At 34.2% G+C, this 22900-nt stretch overlaps 1 protein-coding gene across 19 annotated transcripts in view; it reads right to left on the bottom strand.

Moving 5' to 3' along the window:
* The window catches only part of MIER1 (MIER1 transcriptional regulator), a 55880-nt gene that overhangs the window by 9422 nt on the left and 23558 nt on the right, over window positions 1-22900 (bottom strand). For 12 of the 19 annotated variants that reach the window (XR_004347227.1, XM_032615036.1, XM_032614999.1 and 9 more), the window contains 9 exons: window positions 19199-19357; window positions 18410-18542; window positions 16672-16736; window positions 13270-13342; window positions 7490-7531; window positions 7042-7193; window positions 5737-5818; window positions 4283-4377; window positions 857-984 (listed from right to left, as the gene is read on the bottom strand). Coding sequence is in view for 18 of the 19 variants with exons in the window: in XM_032615036.1 (XP_032470927.1) it covers window positions 857-984; window positions 4283-4377; window positions 5737-5818; window positions 7042-7193; window positions 7490-7531; window positions 13270-13342; window positions 16672-16736; window positions 18410-18542; window positions 19199-19357 (929 nt within the window). In the remaining variant the exon portion in view is untranslated. The remainder of the gene's footprint in view (window positions 1-856; window positions 985-4282; window positions 4378-5736; window positions 5819-7041; window positions 7194-7489; window positions 7532-13269; window positions 13343-16671; window positions 16737-18409; window positions 18543-19198; window positions 19358-22900) is intronic. The other 7 variants (XM_032615086.1, XM_032615095.1, XM_032615156.1 and 4 more) reach the window with 1 other exon arrangement.

Here is a 22900-nt window from a genome sequence, read left to right as displayed (position 1 = left end):
TCTATGTACTATATACTTAAGTAACAAATTGCTAGTGGGAGTGGGAACAGTGTTTCATTCCACAGCTAGACTGAATGAAGCTAAGAGAATTTGGTGCATGGGGAATGGATTAGACATATAGGCATTTTGCTTAAAAAGAGGATATAATAAACTATACTCCCTCTATCACTGGGAGTTAGCTAAAGGTACATTACTTATTAAATATTACTTGTTAAAGGAAAAGGTTTCAGAATATTTAGGGAAAGGGAAGTCATCATGCACATGTGCACCTCTATAAAAAAATTTGTAATAAAAGAAAATGCAATTTTACCTGACTTATTATATCCCTACGTCTTTTCCCTTTGATATCATCTATATCCAAATCTGATTTTGGTTCCCAGAATCAAAAATAGATTGGGAAAGGAAAAATATTAATTTCCCTTCCTCTTTAAAGGGCCTCTATTAGGCATATGGCCCTATAAGTTTTAGAAAAGATAGTCTCTCCTATTCTTACTGCTCTCTCTCAGTGTTATTAGATCAAAACTGTATGCGCTTATACTGAATGGAATAAAATTTAACAAAAACATGCCTCCACAGCTGTTCTGATCCATTTCCTCTCAGGAATACTACTGAAAACATACACTCTTAACATTCGCTTTGATAAATCTGTCTCAAATAAGATGAACTGTAGTTTACAATGTATTTATAATACACTGAAAAGTCTAAATGCCCTATGAAGATGTCAATAAATGGATAAATTGAAACTAGTGTAAACTTTTATCCTATCAAGAGAAAGAGGATTCTAAAAATTACAATTTTCTCAAGAAAAATTTAGAAAAGCTTAGCAAAAATATGACTCAAAAGAAAAAATACTCACGTGACACCAGGATGAAGATTATATTTCTTTTTTCCAAATCGCGTTTGCTGAGCAAAGAAATCGTAACGTTCAGATTTTTTCCACATATAATAGAATGCTACACATTCACCAACTGACCTTGTTCGAACCTATAAGAAACAAATACTTGTTTTTAACAAGTATCTCCTCCTTAAAGGAGTTATCTCATGAAAAATACCTGAAGTTTGAAAACAAATTTAGCTGGTCTTTAAGTAATACATAATACCACTTATAAAATACAACACTGTAGCAGCCGTGTTAAAAATTACTCTTTCTGAACTCCCATTACGAAAAATAATACATTGGCAACAGGTCTTCAGATATTTAGCATTATGCTTTTAACCTTTTAATTTTTTTTAACATCTTTATTGGAATAATAGTTGCTTTACAATGCTGTGTTTCTCCTGTATAACAAAGTGAATCAGCTGTATGTATACATATATCCCCGTATCCCCTCCCTCTTGTGTCTCCCTCCCACCCTCCCTATCCCACCCCTCTAGGCGGTCACAAAGCACCAAGCTGATCTCCCAGTGCTATGCAGCTGCTTCCCACGAGCTATGTATTTTACATTTGGTAGTGTATATATGTCAATAGCATTATGCTTTTAAAGAGACTATCATATGTTCATTTACTATAAAATAAATACCCCTTTATTGAAAATGTCTGGAAGTGGCATTTGAATTAAAATAATGTTATAAACAATTTGCAAATACTTTTACTCACAGAACGCCTAGGGAGACTCTTTAAATTCCCATTTAAAGGATTCTCTTACTAATCCCAACACTGATCCAGTCTCAGTTACTTACTTTCTAGAAAGGCTGAAAGTATTCCCCAGTGAGTTAAAAGCTATTATAGTAATGCTAATACTTCGTTTACTAAATTACTCCAGTGGCTTACTGTGCTATACCTATTTGGGCAACTGAATGGCTCCCTTTACTAATGTTAAACATATGAGATTGGCAACTGATGTTGACAAAATTCCCTGTTCTGCTACTTTGCTTAGAGAGCTGGTAGGGTTGATGCATATAAAATACGAGTTAAAAAGGTATCTGAATGAGTGCTTGGGATGCAAGACAATATGCTTTAACTCATAAATTTCTGATTCTGAAGAAGGTATCCGGTGGGACTGACTGCACCTAAGGTCAATTTTATGACATCCTTATTTTGTTATGCGACGTATATTTTTCTTTTTGCCCCGTGTTGCTTTAAGACAAAGCTATCAGGGCTTTAAAAACAAGAACTAAAAACCCAGTCATCTTCTCAAGCTGTTTTTTGCCTCCTTTTTAGAATCTTATTTCTAGTAGACAATTGTCAAGTCAACTGTACGTACTGAAAGCAAAAATTACAAACACATTTTGTAGCATGCAAAGTTAACATTATTATGAAAAATCCTCAATTAAGTAAGTGTGCATAATACAACCTACGATTAAGATCCAAACTTCAATTTCAGGTGTAAAAACAAAGCCTTAATGTTTTCACTGGACTTCAGTGTCTTCTTCTTAAGAATTATTGTCCTCCCTTTGTTCACTGGAACAACTAGTGTACTAGGTATATATAGGTCGGATGACTTCTGTAACACTGAAATATCACCATCCCAAATATTTATGAAGAAATCAAGGTCTTATTTTCAATATTATGTTAAGACTTTTTTTGGCTAATAGTTTTAAGTCATCTAATAAGTTCTTATTCCTTAAAAAAGGACTGCTCCTGCCAGTTACATCAGCTTATCATCCCAAGGGTCCCTCCACAGATAATCCAGCATGGTTTGGTCAATAGTGTTTGAATTCAAGCAGGAATGCTAGAAAACTCTTTCCCACAACGCTGTCCCTTTCAACCATGAGACAATTTGTTTTTTTAAAATCAGAAACATGCATGGCCATTACATGAAACAGACATTAGCATAATGCGCTCCTTTCATAGAGTATTCACTATATTGGAAATTATCAGATGATTTGGATACAACACCTTAATGTTAGATACAACATTAAGATGATTTGGATACACCTTTCACATCAATGCTAAGACTCAAAATTTCTCTTATTAATTATGCCTGATGTCAAATACCAAAATTCAACAAAATAATCAAGAATAAACTAAAGAACAACAAAATTGAGAAGAATGAACTCACAGGATTTGTAAGCAACTATTTTATTTTGGAACATAAAATAGATACTGTTAAATATGTGTTGAAACAAATCAAGTGAATACCATCGGATCACATCCAGAGGTATGAAATAGGAGAATGTGATGACAGACTATTTAGAGCCTCAGAAGCAAGCCCACATAAGCCCAGATACTTTCAGCATCATCCTAGATAAGCCATCACATATCTTACACACCATCCTTAAGGAAACATGTAAAGCCAAGCTCCTTGTCATTTATATTTGCTAAAAATGTGATATTTATAAACCTACAAATTACTTAATTTCCTATATTTACATTTTTTTTTTTTTTTTTTTTTTTTTTTTTTGCGGTACGCGGGCCTCTCATTGTTGTGGCCTCTCCTGTTGCGGAGCACAGGCTCCGGACGCGCAGGCTCAGCGGCCATGGCTCACAGGCCCAGCCGCTCCGCGGCTTGTGGGATCTTCCCGGACTGGGGCACGAACCCGTGTCCCCTGCATCGGCAGGGGGACTCTCAACCACTGCACCACCAGGGAAGCCCTATGTTTACATTCTGAGATTTTAATTTTGCCTGTCCTAATATCCCCTAGGAACACATTTTTCTATTCTATGTAATTGTGTAGTTAGTATTAAAAATCCTACCTGATTTCAGTTTAAGAGAATTAAACCTAAAAATAAATTTGCAAGTACTTATGAAGGTTTTTTGGGTATACATTGACACTGTATGATTGATATTATCCATATGGCATGATAAATTATGCTAAATTGTCAAATTATAAAATTATGTAATGTATAATAAAGCTGACTTATTGAGATATTCTTCTGGAAAATTAAATCTTAATTAAAACCAAATTAAATATTAAGTATCTGATTTTGGACCACTTAGGACTTAAGCAAATGTAAAAAACATTTTAATTATAAATAATGTCATGGTAAAAATGCTTTAAAGTTTCCAAGTAAGACCCTCCTAAAAAAAATCTGTTAACAAGTTTGTGGAAAATAGCTTTAAGTAATTACAGTGTATACACAAATCCCATCCAGAAGCTGATGAACATATTTATAAACGTCTAATTCTTAAAGGCTTCCAATATCATACACTGAGAACAGTCACTTGGCAAATACATGCCAGGAAGTCTAGGCATGCTTATTATAATTTTCTAAATACCAGTGTATTAAAATATTCATTATTGAACCTTTAACTAATGAGAAAACATAATAGAAGATTTAATATAATCTAGGTTAACTAAATTTCTTTTAATAAAAGAGACAACATATATCATCACTTACTTTATTAGCCTGAATCAAATGAAAGTCCTTTCCATAGGCCTTCAACCCTTGTTCAAAATTTCTACACTCTTCCTCTGTCCAAACAGATAATTCCTCTGACAAAATCGGGGGGCGGGGGAAGGAGGGGAAACTGTTAAGCAATATTCTCCCAAATGCTGCATACAACAAACAAAGTTGTAAATAAAAATGTAACTTTCTGGTAACAATGAGGGAAGTATTTTACTCCTGAATTCTATTACTGATGGCTGAAAAAGATAGTGACAAAAACTCCTTATTTAATAATGGATGATTTAGTCCCTGACTCTCCAACCTCAACTTATGCCTTTCCCCTTTCCCCTTTATTCTTTTTTTTTTTTTTTTTTTGCGGTACACGGGCCTCTCACTGTTGTGGTCTCTCCCATTGCGGAGCACAGGCTCCGGACACATAGGCTCAGCGGCCATGGCTCACGGGCCCAGCCGCTCCGCGGCATGTGGGATCTTCCCGGACCAGGGCACGAACCCGTGTCCCCTGCATCGGCAGGGGGACTCTCAACCACTGCACCACCAGGGAAGCCCTCCCCTTTATTCTTTATGATCCAACTAAACAAGCTACCTTTCAATTCCTTTAATTCGTTATGTCCTTTCTTACTTTAGAGACTTTGTGCATGCTCTTCCCTTTGTCTAGAGTTATTTCCTGCCTCTTACCTCAACCTCCTTTCACCTAGCCAGTAAAAATATCCCTTTGTTCGAGAAGCTTTAACAGCCTCACTCTTTCCCCAACTAGGTAAGTCCCACTGCAATAAGTTTGGATTGCACCCTCTAATTCTCCTTGGAAGAACTCGTAACTATTTTTCAGCTTCCCTACCTAGGCTCTAAGCACCGTGATGTCAGGGACCTTGTTTATAGTTATGTCCCCACAATTTAGTAGGCCCTCCAATTCTGTTGAATGAATAATCTTTCATTTGTTACATAATGATATATAAACAGTACTCTTAGTGAAGTGGGGTGAGAGCCAGTTTGGAGTAAAAAAGTGAAAAACTTGGATTTTAGTTTTGGCTTCATTATTTATGAATTATGCTTGCCTCAACTAAGAGACCTCAGTTCTTATCAGTTTTAAAGTGAAGCTAACATCTTTCACCTTACTTAGCTCACAGGATCATTACCAAGATCAAATAGGAAAATGTTTATAAAAATGCCTTAAAATTGAAAGGCATTATATATTTTTATTTAAATGGCCTTATTTTCCCATAAAGGAAGGGACAATATTAACCCCATTCCCCATAATGCCTTGTGTAACACTTGTGTTATATACAAGTTATTTAACAAGTTATAACAAGTTGTTTTCCAGCAAATATTTACTGAATTCAGAGATTAGTATTATTAAATTTAGGATATACCTAGGTAAATTGAAAAGCTTAAATTTTAAATTTCTGCTATATCATGAAAACAAATAAAAAATTAATATTTATGCTTACCTCTAGCTGCTTTTACATTAAATCTTAATCTTCTTAATGCTTCTTCTGTATCAAAATTGCATTTAACTAATTCATATAATGCCTAGAAAAATAAAAGGCTTCAGTATGTAACCTGGACTATGAACAATTCAAGGCTACAGTTTCTTAACAGAGTAAAGGCTTTTCCAGAATCCAGTGTTTTCATACTTTCCAGAGGACAAGTAATTCTAGTAAATGCAACATAAAGAACACTAAAGAAAAACAAACATAATTCATTCCTGATAATTAACTGCCTCTGAATATGTAGAAAATAATGGATAAGCAAATACTCTACTGGTGGCCATGGTACTCTAGGAATTTATAAATAAAAAGAAATTTTATAATAATCACAAGTCCCTTCTTTTTGGTTTTCTGGGGTTCCTATTCAAAGACAATTTAAAATCAGAAAATAAAAACACTGGTGAAAAAGGCAAGAAAGTATATAATGCTGCTATTAGGTTCATGGTAGGCACTGTTCTATTATATACAGAATAACATTATCCCAGACAGGTATTCCCAACTTGATGATATCCACAGATTCTATGGGATATGCAAAGGAAGTTCAAAAAGCTTAATAAAAAATATATACAGGCAAAATAAAATATCAAAATTTTTATTTGAGCTGAAGTCATACCAACGAGTGTGTCAATACTACATATCTTATGCTGATTATAAACATCAGACTCCCTGTTGATGACATTACAGATCTTCCTCTACGTAAAATGGATCCCCAAAAACACATCCTAAGTTGAAAATACTGTAAGCTGAAAATGCATTTAATACACCTAACCTACTGAACACCATCACTTAGCCTAGCCTACCTTAAATGTGCTCAGAACACTTACATTAGCTTACAGCTGGGCAAAATCACCTAACACAAAGCCTATTTTATAACAAAGTGTTGAATATCTCATGTAATTTACTGAATACTGTACTGAAAAAGAGAATGGTTGTATGGGTACAGAATGGTTGTATCAGTTGTTTACCCTCATGGTCATGTGGCTGACCGGGAGGTATGGCTCTCTTACACTGCCCAGCATCACAAGAGATATTCAACACTAGCCTGGGCAAAGATCAGAATTCGAAGTATGCTTTCCATTGAACGCATACTGCTTTCATACAATCATAGAGTCAAAAAATTTTAAGCTGAACCTTCGTTAAGTCAGGGACCATCTGTAAAGGAATTTTGGTGGATAGAATAGCACTAAATGTGACAGCACTTAAACTTATAAACGTATGTGGTTAATATATTTTGGGAATATTGTAAGTTATTTCTTATTCATGTACCTGTTCATTGTCTTTTATGTGAGATCCTTCAGGAATTGCTTCTACACCTTTCTCATCACCTGTTCTTCTAGATGCATCCTTAAGAAATACAATCACTTTGTCTTCCGGTAAGTACTCAGGGTCCCACAGGAGCTGATCATCATTTTCATATACTAAATTAGTAAAATATAATGTTAAAAATAATGCCAAAAATGGATAGAGTTTGTGTTAAAACATATCACTGAACAAATAACCCATACTTAGAGCCAAAATGTTGAGAACTGAGACGTAAAGTGTGGTCCCACTACTTGCGTGACTTCATTCTGGGGCAATATTTATAGCTTAAGTGATTTAAACAATCTAAACAGAAGGTACCACTTGATGCCCCTTTCAGATCTAGTCTGACTTGGCTTGACTTAACCAAATTCCAAGCTCTCTTGGTTTGAATAGCAGTACCAACACTTCCTACCTGTATGACCCCAGCAAGTTACTTCCCTTCTTTCTGCCTCATCTGTGAAATGGGGAAAACAATCCTATTATACATGGCTGTAAGGATTTCAAGCAATTTAAAACAATTCTGACACATATTAAATAAGTTTCAATGAATGTTAGCTATAATTATGATTTTTGAATAGGGATGTCTAAAAGAATGCTCACCAAATGTTAACACTGCTTATTTCTTAGTGGTAGGATTTGGGACAATTTTTTCTTACATCTTTGTACTTTTCCATGATGCTTGAAAATATATTGTGATAACCATAAATCATTTTCATAAAACAAGTCATTACTTTTTTAAAAGAAGCATTTAGGTTTCATCAGAATTTCCATTATAAGACTGAGGCCCCAATTTCATCAAAATTTTATAAGTGAAAGAATGGAGGAGAAACTAAGATGAGAGCCTTGTGGAATCCTAAATGACAGGAAGATGAAAACACAAAATTAAGAAGGAACAGTCACAAGACCGAAGAAATATCAAAAGTGTGGCATCATAGCAGCAAGGGGAAGAAAATGTTTCAGAGAGTAATAGATTGGTTAAATGCTGTTAAACAAGCAGGATGAAAATTGAAGAGGTGCACTGGATTTACTAACTAGGAGGGGAATGTTTCAGGAACTGTTTCTGTGCAGAGATGGAAGCCAAAGCCATACTAGAGAGGAATAAAGAGGAAATGGAAGGTAAAGAAATAAAGTAGAAAACTCTTCTGAAAAGTTCCATGGTGAGGGAGGAGATAGAGCAGTACAGTAGCTAGAGAGGAAGCATAGCTGAAGAAAGTTTTTGGTTTTGCTTGTTTGTTGGTTTTTAAAGGCATGAGACATAATCACTTAAATGCCAATAGAAAGGAGCCAGCTGGACAAAGACTCTGAATTTAACAGACAAAGTATAGCTGACAGTGTCAAACTTCCTTGTGTTATGAAAAGGAATTAACAGCTAACAAAGGTACATCTCCTACATACCAGGTACTATGTTAAGTGTTTTCATATAAATTACCTTGTCCCCACCCACTCCCCTGCCACTACACACATACACTTTACATTTTTCCTTAGTAATAAACCTTATTCCTTTTCTAACCTGTTGGTACAATCGTAGAAAAACTCCAAACTGTAAATACAATAAAACTCCCATGATAAAGTGAATTTGGATATACTGCTATTGATTTCTGGTGTGCACTCAGCCTTTCTTTGCCAAAGGGAACACACTAGAGTTCTTATATTCTTGGAGTGGGAGTGGGAGATGGACAATGCCTTACAAGGAAACCCTGATTCAGGAAGAAGACAATGGAGGGTGGGTCCCTGAGTCCCCAGTGTTCTCCCAGTTAGATACCCCATGTTGAGCCTATGAAACAAGCACAAACTACCTGAGAGATACTTCTGGAATCAATCTGGAAGTCACAGGATACAGAGATATGCTTATTTAAACTGAGTACACAAACATCACCAGATGGCGCCAAATGACAAGCCAGGTCCCTAGAATTGTGACTAGCAGCCAGATAGGCTAACCCTGAGAATATGATACTTCATTTAATGCATATACTAAAAATGACAATGAGGTGAGAACCACTAGCATTCTCAGAGAATAAACCACACTGCCTTAACTGGTTCCAGAAACAGACCAAATCACTTTCCAGTTAAGTTTATACTCTAAATATGACTTCTGACTATGATCTAAATAAAAAAGGCAACACAGTTGATATTTATTAAATATCTATAGAATGACTAAACGCCAAGAGATCATAAATTCAGGAAGAACTCCACCATTATGATAAAACACACGAAAATAAGGAGGAAAAATAATCTCGATTTTTTATTTATTTATCTCTATTTTTTAAATTTATAATCTCTATAAATATGACATGAACCTCTATAAATATGACAGCAACAGAAGGAAAAAACAGTCTTTATTATAATTGTATAGTTTCATGAACATGCTGGATTTTGAAAGATCACAATCACTGAACTGTAACAGCATCTTCTGAAACTATTTCATTCGAATGAATTACCAAGCCTAAATATTAGAACTTTTAAAAAGCAACCATAAATATATCCACCTCATACTACTGAAAGATATAATTTACAAATGATTATAAATAAGTGAAAGAGTCTCAGAAGGCAAGAGCTCACCTAGTCTATCAACACAGGTTGTTAACTGGGGAAGTGCTTTTTATGGTATTTTAAGTAATCAAAGTAGGTGTGTCAGATAAGCAAAAATGAGTTCAAAATAATTTAACAAAGTTCATTATATGTGTGTTGGGGGTGGGAATGGAGATGACAAATGTAGAAAGCTGAGAAACTACATCACAAAATTAAAAACTTCTGCAATCTGGGAAATTCCTAGTGAGTAAGAATAAACGTGAATAAATAAATGAAATTTATAAACCTCCAGTTTCTGTTAAAAAAAAAAGGTGTCATTCCATTTTTAATGCTCAAGTAAAAATTCTACCTAATCAATGTATTATGAGAATGAAAACGCTGAAACATAATCAGCAAGGTGTAGTAATGCGGTTTATAATAGAGATTTCCACATTCTTAAAAGGTCACACTGTGATTAATGACATGAATTTTAAGTTGTCTAGCTGAGCTTTTCCTATGTGTAGATTAATTGAACTGCCTGTTTCAACAGTACTATTATCAACTAAGGGTAATACATGTGTTCATTTTTCAGTAAGCAACTTAAGAATCAATAATTCGTCTAATATTCATTAGAAGCAACAATTCACCTGGTCCTTTGCTATTCACTGCTTTGTAATTCCTAGCCAACATTTACTTACTCTAAAATTTACGTCATGCAAGCATGAAAATTTGAGAATACCTTGTTCCTTTCTCTTAACTTTTTTTCCTAAGTAGCCCATCTAATTCTCAGCTAATCTAGTAAAGGGTTCTCAACCTCAGCACTACTGACACCTTTGGCCAGATACTTCTTAGTTTGAGGAAAGGGGTCCCATGCATTGTAAGATGTTTACCAAGTATTCGAATTATTTAGTATTATCACAAAGCTGCAGCATTTACTCAGTTTTTAGTACATGGGAGAAACAAAACACCCACGTAACTTTAAAAATCATGTTTTTCATATGCCCAGCACTTTTTTGGGAATTAAACCCTTTTCATACAGTCTGAGCAGGGCTGACACTGCTCCTTGGAGCCCCAAGAGATAAACGAGCCAGGGCAAGCCTGAGTACTCACTCTTCTCTTGGCTCACAGTAATTCTGGTTGGGTAAGACTCAAGCTGAGTCAATAGAGGCTCTCTCTAGGACTTTTGCTGGAGCAAAGGGGGATGAGGAAGTTCTCATTTTTCCTGGTTCCTGGCTAGAATAGTGAAAAGTATAAGTCATGAGCTCCCAGTAGCCATCCTAGCTTGTCTGACAATAAAGGAAAAGGGGAGGAGAGACACCTGACGTCATAAAAATCCCGAATCCAGTTTTATTTGAAGCCAGACTAGCCAGAACTTCCCAGTAAAGCAATAAGGTAAATTCTTTTTTGCTAAAGCTAAACTGAACTCAGTTTTTGTCACCTGCAAGCAAAAGAGCATAAATTGATACTTTCTGAAAATCTGAATAATAAAACCTAAACATAAGGGTAAGATTAATCATCTTTTGGATATTAATGCCACTTACTGACCATTTTCTATGTGCCAAACACTATGCCGCTAAGCACTACGCGTAAAAACATCACATGTGAATCCTCGCACGAACTTTATAAATAAATAGGTGACTGCTATTTTATAGACGAGAAGAAAAAAGTAGTTAAGTAACACGTCCATGGCCAAATGCCTAGATACTGATTCAAGTTTACTGACTCCACATACGTTCTGTTTACACTACCTGCACCCACCTAATAACTCAGCTACCAAATGTTTACAAAGTGTCTTATGTGAAAAAGATCTCCCAAGGTATTAAGGATACAAAGATGAATAAACAAATGATTATAATATACTCATTGAGTAAAAATGATCATTTATATACATTTAAGAGAAAAAGTTAATGTCTCTTTAGGATACTCAGTAATAGGGTTTCCTTATAGCAATGAAAAATTCTAATCCAACTGCCGAATAATTCCTTACAGTTCAGATATCAAGGTATCTTAAGTTTTGTGGCACTGTTATCAAAATCACTCAAACCAAATGCTCTCCTTTTTGAATGTGATCACCAAACTGATGAAAAATACCCTGCGAAACTTTCGCTGTAAGGAAAAAAGGCACTATCCCTTTGACAGTTTTATTTCTAACAGGGTGGTTTACCTAATAGTTTTACAACAATTTGGTTTGTGTGCACAGGTTAACCTAAGTGGAGACGAATTCGTGGTATCATGACCAAAGTTTGAATTCCTAGAACTACAAAGATGAGGAAAGGGCCTGAACCATAGTGACTCCTCTAAGGCAGTAACCCTGGTAAATGCATCTGATCCTCATACAATATAACACGCTTAAATTTCTCAAAGTGAGAAAGCTTCATAAACCACAGCTTTTCTGGAAAAAGAAAGGAAGAAAGAAAAAAATATATATATACACACACACATAAAATTGCTTTCTAAAATGTTAAAATGGAAAACAGTAAATCAAAATTGGAGATTGTGATCACTTATTCACTGTGATATCTGACAATGCAAACATGTTAAAATAAAAGATAAACATATTAAGACATAATTAAAACCATCTTTAGCCATAATATTAACTTGCCACATATAAAAAAATACAAAAGCCAATGGATCATTCATTTTTGCACACAATTACAATGTATTCACAAACACTGTGCACAGAATTTCAATATACAACAAGGTCACTCCATATTGATACCTTTAACATTCCTGTATGTTGCAGAAATTAACTTGAAAGCTATTACTGTTGTGTTAAAACATTTCTACTGTCACTAGAATTTACTAGCCTGTGGTGCTCCCTTAACTGCTTCTGATCTGCTGCTCTGCCCTGAAAGCAGGTGCATACTTAGAATATAAATTTTCTAGAGGGAATGCTAAAAAAGAAAACAAACAAGACGACAACTCCCAAAGGCTCTGTATATGTAAGGTGAAGTGCGGAAAAGAAAACTGAAATAAGGAAATGATGAAAGAGTTCTAGCATTGAGTGATGTCACACCGCACATGAAAACTCATTAAACGTGCGTGCGCACACACACACATTCTCTCTCTCTTTCTGGAACTCTCTTAAAGTATTCTGTTTTTGTTAAGTATTTATTATTTGTGACTTACCTTAGCACTTTTAGACAAAATAATGAAAAAAAAACATGTAAAATTTAAGTATACAAATTGTTTTTCCAAAGTAAAACAATTTTTCCAAATTGTTTTTAAATACACAAACATCAAAATACTCAATTTTAGTAATATTAGAAGTTTCAGAAGCAAATAAACGTTTTATATTAGTTGTTTACTTGTTTTTTAAAACCTGTCCAACAGCTTCCACTGAAACAAAATGACCTTTTAAAACATAAATCATAAAGGTTATAAAAGGGCATATATTTTAGAGTACTTAAAATATGAAAAAAATTAAAAGTTGGAATGTTTTAAGTCATCTAATAATCCAATACCAAAGAAGCATTCACTTTTCTTTCTTTCTTTTTTGGCTAGACTTCTATGGACAGAAGTGGAGAAACAGAAAACGTATTTCTTACAGATACTGGTGCAGAGGTCTTCTTTCATAAATCAGTGGGGTAACAAACTGTCATGCTCTTATCCCATTATAAAAACAGTTCATCAATTCAAAAGCATGAATTCAGCTATAAATTAGTAAATTTACTAATAACTCACCTTTTTCATTTTCTTTGTATCTACAGATGCCAACTGGAATCTCTGCTTGAAACATGGAGCCCACCATAATCTCCTATTTTAAAAATAACATAAAACATTAATAAGATCTAGTAACACAGATTCTGTATCCATTTTCTAGATTTACCGTCTTGGGTTAACTGTTCCTGGTTTGTCATAAAACACAGTTACAACCAATTAACTACCTCAGGGGAGTATTGTGAGGATGCATGAATTAATAATAGATAAGACCTTGGATATGACTGGATGAAAATATTAGTAATAATAATGGGGTGAAATGGATACAAACTACTTCAAAATATGGAGGAAAAGAAATAAAAATGAATTCTTATAATTCAATTATAAGATAACTCTGAAAAGCAGAAAGTCAAGTTAAAGTATTTTCAGAGCATCCCACTCTAAGCTATGGTCTCTGGATCAGCAGCATCACCAAATGCAAATACTCAGGTCTTACACCAGACCTACTGAACCAGAAACTACGAGGATGGGATTCGGCAATTATAAATGTTTTAACAAGCTGTCTAGGTGATTCTGACACACACTGAAGTCTGAGAACCAGAGCTTTAAGGTAAGGGAAATAACGAAAGCGTTTGTATAAAGCTCAGTAGAGGCCAAACGAATGAAACTCCAAACCAACTGGACAGGTAATTAATTAGTGCCTAACTTTCATTAAAACAATACAAGATGAAATCGTACCTTCTCCCAAATGTAATTATATCTTATTTTAGGAAATCTGGTAAACTATATAGTCAAAACACAGATTAGGGGAAACTGGCTGTTCAGAAAGACAATGAGAAATCACCACTGATGAGATTTTACAAGACATAGGGACCAAGATTAATTACATGGGCCCTCTTTTGTCTGTGGCTAAATGTTAATAATACAGTTACTACATTTTCAGAATGAAGACTTATGCAGGAAAGGTACAAAATCATGGTCTAGTAAGTTTAAATAACTCTTGGGATTTGAAAAGTTTCTCTCTCCTGTTATTGTTTCCCACTTTTGTTAGAATTTCATTTTATCTAGTATAACTTCAAAGACATGTTCTATGTAATAAATTTATTGCTGCACCTGTACAGGAAAACCAGTTAGTTTTCTAAAAATACCACATTCACATTTTCTCTACTCATATATAGGAATTTTCTTTATGTCTTTCACCATAAAAAAGATTACTCTATTGTCACTTCTTGTGGCTCTTTTAACTTTACTCACCTATGCCTATCAGAGAATAACTAGTCAAGTTATCAATCCTGGCTAGGGCGCTTCTAAAATATAGATGTCTGGATCCATTCCAGACCAATTAAACTAGAATCTCTGGATGAAAGCCATGGTAATCAGTATTTAAAAGTTCTTTAAGTGATTCTAACATGAAGCCAGGGTTGATAACTTCTCGACTGGTATAAAGATAAGACACTTCCTTTTTCCTATCGAGTTCAGATAACTTCTTTTCACCTAATTTGTTCTGCAGGGAAGGGAAGGAAAACAGCGTTTAGGTGCATTATGTACCAGGTATCTTATGCAAAGTTTTCATTAAATCCTCACCAACTTTGACAAGGCTGAATTTGTCATTCCCATATTGTATTTGAGGAGATGAAACTCAACAAAATTAATTTCCTCGGAAACACACTACTAGTAAATTCTGAGCTATAATTTGAACTCAGGTTTGATTTCAAAGCTGTTTCCTCTACCCTAGTTTCTATAAAAATTCAATTTCATCTTACAAGCCTTAGAAGATGAATCTCTGAATCCTGACACTTTTTTACAAATCTCACTAAAATAAGACAATCTGGATTTACTGTGGTCTACGTTATTACATGTTTTTCCTGAGGAAGGGACTAATACTCCCTAGCAGTAAAGGCTTCATCTCCCCCATGTTCTCCCTCCTGAGTTTTTATTGCTTCATTAAAAAAAAAAAAAAAATTCAAGGCTTAATCAAATACTCTCTTGGGAAACTCCAGATACAAAATCAATTTATACTGGAGAAAAGATAAACTTGAACGTGTGGTAGAAAATAACAGTTTAAGATGACTCCCAAGGTTTCTAGCTTTTTTTCACCTTAATTTCTACATGATGTAGGAATCAGAAAAAAATGGATTGAAGAACACTTGCTCAAATAGGTCACACAAATAGTAACTTCTGTGATCCTTTTTTCTGTCTTCAGTCCCATCATTCATTCATTACTCACTCAAGTTAATTAACACATCCAGCACTGGGATAATCTTTCCTTACCACTCCAACCCACACTAATGTCTCTCTCTTCTAAACGTCTCTTTGGAAACCCATAAATAGATCAATTCTGGCTGAAGCCCAGAATCCTTGGGTAGCACAGTCCAAGTTCATTTGAATACTTCATTCTTCCCAACTGAAACTCTAAATATAGAGATTTTCCCTTATTTTAATCCACAAGGAGGTTAGCTCTTTTTAAGTTTGCCCCAGGCATCCCAAACTAGACAACTTTAAACAAACTAAACAAACAAAACACCGGGAAGCCTCAAAAGTATTAACTAATTAAGTAAACAATCATGACTCAAAAAGTGCAGAAAGGCCACTCAATTTGATATTTTGGGCTATTCTGCTTCCAAATAAATGACGGCTTATGCCCTAAATTAAAAATCAGACCTATGAAAAAGAACACTAAAAAACCTCAATGGAGATTTTAAGAGAAATATCAGGTCACCTATCTCAACAAGAATGACATCATCTCTTCTATAGAAATGATTTGCCCTGATCAATTCTATACAACATTTTGATAAATCTTCCTGATAAGTCAACTGCTTTGCAACAGCTTAAAATTCTTCAATTTAACCATGTGATTAACTACACAATGTTATACAATTTTATATTTAAAGACTACGTCAATATATTATCTTTAGACTCATTTTAGAAATTAATTATGGATAGTTATACCGAAGCCCAAATCTGTTTCTTCACACAATATACTCGAGTTGTAAATATCGACATTAATATGGGATGGAAAAACTTGTAATCTAACTTATTAAACAAAATTTACTTAACAAATACCAAAGCCTCCACAACTGCTTTCTCAAGTATATTAAAAAAAAAAAAAAAAAATCACATGTGATACTTTTTATAGTGTAGCTAACAAAAGTGTAATTTGTAGTGGTTCAGAAATTTGGAATTCTAATCTTGCTCTGAGTACTGGCTTGCTCAACAAAGTCCAATTTTTTCTATACCATTATTTTATTTATAAAAAGGTAAATTATTTTTCTTACCTGGATGTATTAAGGGAAAGTCTAAACATTCATATGTCACAAAAAGACTTACTTCAATTTTATCAATATTTATACTTAGTAAAAGAATAATTACACTTGGCTTTTTAAGTAGTTATTTATCTAAGTTTTGGGAAAATATGGCTCTAACTACCTTTTTCCAGTCTTCTGATGGTATATAATCTTCATCTTCTTCAGATTCTTCTTCTATTTCACTATCTAGAATAAGTAAGACAATAGTACTATAAAATGATTGCTTATCCTATCCATTCTTATATCTACCATCAAATATTTAAATATGCCAAAAGGTATTTGCAGAGGTAGGTCAAGATATTTTTAATCAAATAATACCCTGTCAGTTAAAACAAAAAAAACAAAACTCATAAACCTTCTAGGACAATCTTCTTAGACAACTGTATTTTCATAAAATGATTTCCTACAAAAAATTTTAAGAAAAAATCTGATTCAGAGTCAAGATAATCTGTTTCTAAGCCTAATTCTCCTTCCAACAGCTTGGTGACAGAATAAATTATATGATCTCAGTTTCTTCCCTTATAAAATAAGAATTGGGGCAAAACAGTGGTTTCTGAACAGTGCTCCTTAAAGCACTGACAACTCTGTAGCACCACTTTGGGGGGAGCGCATGAAGAGAGGGTATGTATGTCTTCCCAACTCCTGTTTTATTCAGAGCAGGCAAGCTGCTATTTGTTTACATTTTGGACTAAGAATGTATTTACATAAAGGGGTGGGAAATCTGAAAACCATGAGACTGTCAGCATCTTCTCAACTCTAAAATGGCACACAAAATTCAAAAGGGTAACACTGCATAGAGAAATTAATTCTTCCTATGGAAAAGCTAAGATAGGCAGTATATTTGTAGCTTCAATGCATACACCATAACTAAAATACCAGATGTGAATTATGAAATATTATTTCAAGAGGCAGTCACTTAGTATCCCACTTTTGAGCAAACTTTGGCAATGGATCTGCTCCTGGTTTAACTAAGGGAAAAATACCACATTTCCCCCAAACAACTATCTCAGTAACTAATCTCTCTGTGCATTGATATACTTTTCAGTTGGACCATATCTGTGATCAAAGTTCACAATAAAATTATTATTAGCAGCCCTACATTCACTTCTAAACAAACTGTGTAACAGAAGTCACTCATACAAAGAAGTAGCCATGTTTAATCAGTTATTACTTTACCACATTTCATGAGAGGTTATTGTTCTTCAACTATTTTCCTTTTTCAAGTATAGAAATTTAGACCACATATTTAAACTAATAACACTAATGTTTAACTTTTTCTTATCTTACTTCCAGAGTAAGGATTCCTGCTTAGAATGAATATTATGGAGCAGATGAAACATGCAATTATTCAAGATACATATATTAAATGTTGTCTTGACTACTGGTCATCTCTGACTAGATCATAACTGTAGAAAAATTAGGAGAGATCTTTGTATAACATATTCCTACCTCAAGAGTCAATCACTTTTTGGACTTGGGAGCCATTGATTAGAGAAAGCAATGCTTATGAATATATCAAGGCTGAGGAGGCAAAGAAAGCAGAAAATGGAAAACTGAGGAAAAGACTAGGAGAAATCAAAAAGATGACCATGAAACAAACTAAAGAACAGTCAAGAGGGAAAAAAAGGAACACACTCAGAATCGGGCATCATAGTGACACAGTAATTACTGTAGTATATTCATGGACAAGAGGGCCCCAGTACTGCTAAACTAATAATCTAGAACAAAATCCCATTACTGATGAGCAAGATTTCAAAATCAATGAATTCAAACAGAGTAGTGAAAAAAAACACTAAAATTTTAGGCATATATTAAGCAGTAAAAATCATATCCAAAAAATAGTAACTAATAACACTTACTTGTATCAAAATATTTACATCGACGTGGACGGATTATTTCCTGGGCATCTTGAGAAGCAACAGATTGTGATGGATCATCATTGGAAGACTGAGTTTCATCCTCTTGACCTGAGGAATCTTTTATATTCTCTTCCTGTGGAATAATAAATTAAATCTCTAAGATAAAAAGAAGATTGTTGCAGATGAAAGGTCATAGTACTCCATATACAACTGGAAGGCTAAAATAAATATACTAAATGGTGTCTTGGGTTGGATCCTGGAACAGGAAGAAGAACATCAGTGGAAAATCTCGTGAAATCTGAATTGTCTGTAGTTTAATTAATAGTATGGTACCACTGTTGATTTCTTAGTTTTAATAAATAGACCATGGTTACACAGATGCTAACATTAGGGGTAGTTGAGTGAAGAATATGCAGAAAGTCTGTACTATCTTTGAGCCTCTTCTGTAAATCTAAAATTATTTCAAAACAAAATAAAAGTGAATACAGAATTACCAATTAGCCTTTATTACTTTAAAAAAATAGCATTTTTTAAAAAGTTCATACAAATTTATTTAGACTAGGCATTGATAAGAAATCTGGAATGACACAGAGAAAACTATTACTTCTCTGTATTAGATTATAGGGGACTTCCAATTTATATTACGTATATCTATATATTAACTTTTTAACATTTAAATGTATTACTTCTAAAGTCAGTAAAAACAGATGACAAAAATAAGCAGTCAAAATGAATGTATTAATAAACTTTAACTTCAAGAGGAATAAAAATATATGTGTATAACCTTACTTTATTTTCCCCACTACAGCCACTGTTATCATCATTATCAGCATCTTCATCATCTTCACCTTCTTCCTCCTCCTCCTCCTCCTCATCTTCCTCAGGTAGTCGAATAGTACTATCATAACCATAAAGGCTGAGAAGTTCATGAATTGGCATGTCGCCTTCCTAAATAGAACAAAATAAAAAGTTAATTTCTGAATAGGTGATATTTCATATTCCTATAATTCACGAATCTGTTGAGTATACTCTTAGAACTGTTATGAATTCTCAAATCATATAAGGTAAAACTGAATATAATTCTGAAACCTAAGAAAATCCTAGGCTTTTACTATTCTTTTCTGCATCAATTCAGTGAATGTACACCAATGTTCAGTTAACACTACGTATGGATGCTCACACTTAGTAAGCGTACCATACATAATTTGGGAGTGGGGAAATAGAATAATCAGAAAACAGACTGTAAACTAAGTTAACAAACCCAGAAAGGGGGATGAAATTCATAGCCCAGCCCAAATAAATTAAAACAGCAATGACATACATGAATGATACTGGATTACATTAGCTATATATTCTTTTCTAGCTTTATGTATAATTGCATATAAAATCCTTTCATGGAATCCTTACTATCCATCTTACAAAACTGTTGTATTATCTCCATTTCATAGATGAGGAAATTGAGGCTGGCAGATTAAGCAATTTCTCCAAAAACCACACAAGTTACAAGTAGTGAAGCCAGATTTCAAGTCTAATTACAAAAGCCCATACTCTTATCATATATATACCAGGCTGCCTCAGCCAGGGACCTGGACCTTCCCCAATCATCACAAAAAACATACCCTCCTCAAGGTGAAATGAAGAAATATCCATATGTAATGAAATGAAATCAGCTTTCTGCAGAAGGTACTCACTCTAATCAATAATCAAGCATTATAAAGTATCAGGGAAACATGACAGAATTGATTATAAAAAGGAAATTTTACACAGATGCACACATACACACTCTGAAGAAAAATTTAACTGAGTCAGTCAGTTTAGAACCTAGAACAAGGATAATCATGAAACAAGACTTTTGTATTTCTCCAGCAGTCTTGCAGCCTCATTCATGGATAGAAATAAGTCTAGCCCGTGTGTTAAATACACTGTTATAGTGGGCATGAATACATGAGACTGGACGATATAACCTGGTGACACTAAATACTTAGATCATACAGTTAACCCCCATCACTCAGAATTCGTGTGTAAAAAGCAACTAATGATTATAATTTGAAAAAATTTTCTTATAGAAAGAAATAGGAAGAAAATACTGTTTAACACTTCTATTTCATACTGTAAATGGATATTCTAGTTATAAATCAGCCTGTGAATCAGTTTCTGAAACAGAAATCAATGACAAGCTGTCATACTTAATTGACATCTCATATTGTGATTCTCAAGGTGCAATAACACAGACAGTGCTTGAAGTGTTCAAGGATCTAGTCCCTGCAGATATCTGGTCCAGTACCAAGCATCTGGTACAGGAGACAGAAATTAGGGAATTAGGAGTCAGGATTTAAGAAAACAGAACTTCAGAATCAAGAAAGAAGTAAAATGAGAAAAAGATATAGAAAAGGTGGGTTATATAAACAATCATAACATATAGCTTCCATAAAGTGTCTTCTATATGCCAGGCATTTGTGATAAGTGCTCTAATTCCACTATCTTATTCTCTTTTCTTAACAAAAGCAGAGTGAGAATATTATACTATCTTATTTGATCTTTAAAAGTACCAGATGACAGTGCTACCTTTATATATGTAAATAAGAAAACCAAGCAGAGAGAAACATCATGCACTGACAGAGACTTTACTATAATACCTAGACCTCCTAAGCCCAGCTCATACTTTCCATAAACTTTTGCACAACGAATGAGAAGCAGGTTTAACAATGAAGTCATTTCTATGAACAAGCCACTGAAGTCACTATTATGAATAAGGGCCAAACCAGGAAAAACACTTTAGTGTAGGTTTGCAACTAACATTTACATGGACCTTGAGAATTCATAAACAGCCTGTTTCATAATATTTATTTCATCTTTAAGACTACCTTAATATGCTACTACTACCTCTAATTTTTACAACTGAGTTAACTGATACTTTGAGAGATCACAAAAAAGAGGTATGATTACCAATCAAATAAATGTCTTCAAGTTCTCTACCTTTGGTCTGTCTTATTCAAGGGCAAGAGAATCACCTTGAGACCTTATTTAAACAGACTGCTGAACCCCACCCCAAAGTTTCTGATCTAGTAAGGCTGAAGTGGGGCCTGAGTATCTGCATTTTTTAAAGTACCAGGTGATATTGATGCTGCTGGTATGAGACCACCTGGAGAACCACTTAGCTCACAGTTCTAGGATAAGATAACTGCAAATCAGCCTCTCCAGTGGGAGGTAATAAAGTACGATCATTATCTTTAATAAAGCTTATCATTAACAGCTGATAGCTAAGTTACATGTCAAAAGGGTAAGTGATACACCAACTGCATGAAAAGATTTTTTTTTTTTTTTAACCTTTTTCAGGTAAGTGGAATATCTGACTTCCATGGTGAGGTCAAGATTTTTCCCTCTTGGATACACATCTGAGAAGTGTGACTTGCTTTATAAAAATTCATTTCTCAAAGAAAAATTTAGCAACACCTCCAACATTGACTAAGCAGAGAACAGAGTAGAGTCAGAAGTGGCTGATCATAGTGCATTTGGAAGAGAAGTGCTTGAATCTGAAAAACAGTAACAGAACTGGAAGAGAGAAAAGTCAGAGGAAATGACAACTGTGCAAGCGTAGAAACAAACAATGAATAAGCAGGTTATCCTGATTAGAATAGAGGGTATCTGTTGTAACCAAAAAAAGTTAGGACTGGTATTTTTACCTACTTTCTCTAGTTGTACTTAGTTTCTAAAGGGATCTGTTATACTCTACTTTTGATTCATTTGAGAGTAGCTGTTGAACAGTGATTGACCTTTTGATTCATTTGAGAGTAGCTGCTGAACAGTGACTGACCCTATGGAACATCTTAGGGAAAATTATGCACACAACAAAATATTCAAGATGGACTTAGGCAGGGAGAAATTTAGTTTGCTAAGTTGGAATCCACTGTTATTCATATGAGTAATCAGAGCCTAAACCAAATTAGTGGTTGTGGTACAGAAAAAACTCAAGAGACCCTGCAGAAGGAATCAACAGATTTAACCATGGGTTAAGAGTGATCAAGAGGTCCTTGTGACACTGAATCTCTGGCTCCAGACATTCCTTGGACCCAGATACATATTCGTATGATACCAAAAAAAAAAAATAAAAACAATAAAGTTCTAAAGAAGTTCTAACAAACTTCTAAAAAGTTTATTTTCAGTCAAAGTTGGTTTTAGGTGGGTTGTATCATGTGTAAACAAAATATCCTTGCCTATTCCATCTAGAAAATTCTTAATATTGAAAACAAAGACTATATAGTGGTATTATGCTTTTCTTTGGAAGTGACTTTTAATTTCTGTTACCCAATATCAAGTTAGTAAGCAACAATCATGACCCACATAGTATGAAAAATATCTTACTTGATCTAAGGTATGAAGTGATGCCCTTACAGAAAACACTGGGCTACAACTACAATAAAACCTCAAATTAACTTTGCTGAGGAATCCCCAGTTTTAAATTCAAGTATCGTATCTTGTCTGCTACCCAAT

This window comes from Phocoena sinus, chromosome 1 (genome assembly GCF_008692025.1).
Source record: "Phocoena sinus isolate mPhoSin1 chromosome 1, mPhoSin1.pri, whole genome shotgun sequence".
In the NCBI taxonomy this organism is placed as follows: Eukaryota; Metazoa; Chordata; class Mammalia; order Artiodactyla; family Phocoenidae; genus Phocoena; species Phocoena sinus.
Note: the sequence above shows the minus strand (reverse complement) of the source record. Positions and strands in the feature narration are given on the sequence as shown.